Source organism: Palaemon carinicauda, chromosome 20, assembly GCF_036898095.1.
Source record: "Palaemon carinicauda isolate YSFRI2023 chromosome 20, ASM3689809v2, whole genome shotgun sequence".
In the NCBI taxonomy this organism is placed as follows: Eukaryota; Metazoa; Arthropoda; class Malacostraca; order Decapoda; family Palaemonidae; genus Palaemon; species Palaemon carinicauda.
Window position 1 is genome coordinate 10,577,965 of NC_090744.1, and position 3,267 is coordinate 10,581,231.

Sequence of the window (3,267 nt, forward strand, 5' to 3'; positions counted from 1 at the left end):
ATTAAGTTAAATTATTAACAGCGCACTTACTTCTACAGGCTGGGAACACGATGAAGTCGTGTGGTTAAAACCTTTTAAGCAAATTAAATGAAAGTGCAAAGCTTAGGGATTTAAACACTACACATGGGAATCAACACTGTCACAGGATGAATTACTTAAGACTAGGAGCAAACGGCACAAGTGGTTTGGGTACAGGGAATAGGTTAAAAGGTTCAGAGGGTAGGATCTTTCTTTAAAGGATAAAAGGAAAAATGGGATGTGATAAGGAAGGGATGGGAGGTTGGGTAAGGATGATGAGGATCTCAAAATCAGACACCTTACCTTAGTAAAAAGGACTGGTTCCTCCCCTGTGGAGGGTGTCAGGTCCAGCCTCCCTGATGTCTTGAGGGTGAAGGGAGATGATGGTACTCTTACCGAGGCTGAGTAACGAAAAAAAAGACCCAGTTTTCCCTGGATAGATTCAACCCCACTTGGCCCCCAATTGGGGGGTAGCGGGAATTGGCCTGACCGCTGTCCTATTAGTCAGGCTTGGTCACGTGTTCCTACATCCTTCACATCTCGCCTCCCTCCTTCTCCTGGGATCTACATGCCGCCACGTGGTCCATAAAGGCTGTCTGGAAATGAGACCTTAAAGGGAGTAGACTGGTATAGGATGATTGGGGGGTGGGTGAGGCTCTGGGTAGGGTCCCAATGCTCGTGGCTAGCCGACCAAGTCCTTGCTGGTGGGGTCTTTGTTTTAACAAAAAAAAAAAAAAAAAAAAAAAAAAAGGTGGCGCAATGACCACCAACACTAACAATGTATACATATATTCCTCTCCACTGTGATTCCCACATTAAGGTGTAGGTTGCCTTATGCACCCTTTCCAATGCCTTCTACAGGAGAGAGTCATCTCTGCTTTTCAAAAATGCCTGTCTGTGATATATCTTTGAATTTGTTTTTTATAAGAGAATTCATGAACTTTAGAACCCAGCCACTGAGGGGGCCGGGGGGTTAAGCCAGTCTCAACTTGGTGCCGGTCCCAAGTTGAGGCTCCCCCCCCCCTCCCTCAGTGGCTGGGCTCTAAAGTTCATGAATTATCTTATACAAAACAAATTCAAAGATATATCACGGACAGGCACTTTTTAAAAGCAGAGATGACTCTCTCCTGTAGAAGGCATTGGAAAGGGTGCATAAGGCAACTGACGTCTTGATGTAGGGATAACAGTGGAGAAGAATTGTAGGAGAAGTAAAAAAACGAGAATGGACCCAAAGAATATGTGGTGGAAATTGAAAGAGGCAGAACTGAGAGTCTTGTTTAAGGAAAGATTGCTGGAAGCAGTTAGGTTACATGAGGATGTACAAGAATGGTGGACCAAGAATAGTAAAGTGATTCTAAGGATCAGTGGGGAAGTACTTGGAAAGACATCAGGAAGAAGAATCACAAATGATAAAGAATTGTGGTGGTGGAATGATGAGGTGCAAGAACGGGTAAAAACCAAGAAAGAAGCTAAGAAGAAGGTAGATCTATCAGGACAAGAGCAGGATAAAGAAAACTATAAGGAGGCAAAGAAAGAGACAAGAGCAGTGGCAAAGGGGAAGGCAGAAAAATTAAATGAAGTCTATAAAGAGATGGAAACACCAGAAGGACAGAAAAAAATATTATGAATTGCCAAGGCCCCAGATGCTGTATCTAAAGACCTAAGGCAGATAAGGTAAATAAAAGAAAGAAATGGTATAGTTCTAGCAGAAGAGAATGATATTAAAAGGTGGGAAACTTATTTTGAAAGACTATTGAATGAGGAGAACCCAAGAACAGTATTTGAAGATGGACTCCCAAACGAGGCAGTTACCATAGGTGTGATTAGAAGAGAAGTAGAACAAGCAGTAAAGAAGATGAAAAATTGTAAAGCTGCAAGACCGGATAATATACCAGTAGAGGTATGGAAGAGTCTTCGAGAGGAAGGCATAGATTTCTTGTGGGACCTGATGCAAAAGATCTTCAATCAGTAAAAGATGCCAGAGGAAAGGAAAGGAAGCCTAATCATCCCCATCTATAAGGGGAAGGGAGACATCAAGGAATGTGGCAAGTACAGAGGCATAAAGTTGATAAGCCATACTATGAAGATATGGGAGAAGATCATTGAGTAGAGACTCAGAGATTGAACAACAATTTGTGAGGAACAATTTGGATTTATGTCTGTAAGAGGGGCTGTAGATGCGATATTTGCTTTGAGGCATATGGTGAAAAAACTTCGGGAGAAACAGAAAGGATTACATATGGTTTTTATTGACCTGGAGCAGGCATACGATCGAGTACCACGTCAGGAGCTATGGAGATGTATGAGAGAAAATGGAGTCCCTGAGAAATACGTAAGAATCACACAAGATATGTATGAGAGGGCACAAGCAAATGTTAAGAGCAGTATAGGCCTAATAGAAAGTTTCCCAGTAAAGGTGGAACTACATCAGGGGTCTGCATTGAGCCCTTAACTATTTGATCTGGTCATGGATGTAGTAACACAAGGTATTAGAGATCAGTCTCCTTGGTGTATGCTTTTGCAGATGATGTTATACTATGTAGCAGTAGGCGAGAGGTAGTAGAAGAGGAACTGGAGGAGTGGAGTAGAGAAATGGAAAATAGAGGATTTAAGATCAGCAGGAAAAACACACAGTATTTGAGATTGAAAAATGGGGAGCATGGGGAAGTTAGTTTTTAAGGAGAGAGATTGAAAAGAGTTGAAAATTTCAAGTATTTAGGATCAACAGTTGCAGAGGATGGTGATCTGGGGGCAGAAATAAACCACAGAATACTAGCTGGATGGAAGAATTGGTAAAAAGTGCAAGGAGTACTATGCGACAAGAAAATAGGGGTTAAGTTGAAGGGTAAAGTACACAGGACAGTTGTGAGACCGGCAATGATGTATGGAGTGGAGACAAGGGCAATAAAGAAGACAGAAGAGAAGAAGCTGGATGTGGCAGAGATGAGAATGTTGAGATGAATATGTGAGGTGACAAGAAGAGATAAGATACGGAATGAGGTAATTAAGGGCACCTCAGGAGTTAAACTATGAGATAAAATCCAAGAAAGTAGACTGAGATGGTACGGTCATGACATGAGAGGAGATGAACAGTATATTGGGAGGAGAGTGATGGAAATGGAGGTACAGGGAAGGAGAAGGGGAGGGAGATCAAAGCGTAGGTGGATGGACTGTATCAAGGATGACCTTCGATCAAAGGGATTAACCGGTGATGAAGTGTGGGACAGAGGTAGATGGAGAAAGCTGGCC

At 42.4% G+C, this 3,267-nt stretch overlaps 1 protein-coding gene across 1 annotated transcript; it reads left to right on the plus strand.

Annotated features, from left to right (window-relative positions):
- Positions 1 to 1,240: 1,240 nt before the first annotated feature.
- On the plus strand, positions 1,241 to 1,645 carry LOC137659647 (uncharacterized). Its single transcript, XM_068394480.1, has one exon. It carries the CDS (start codon positions 1,241 to 1,243, stop codon positions 1,643 to 1,645), a length of 405 nt encoding a protein of 134 aa, XP_068250581.1.
- Positions 1,646 to 3,267: the final 1,622 nt, after the last annotated feature.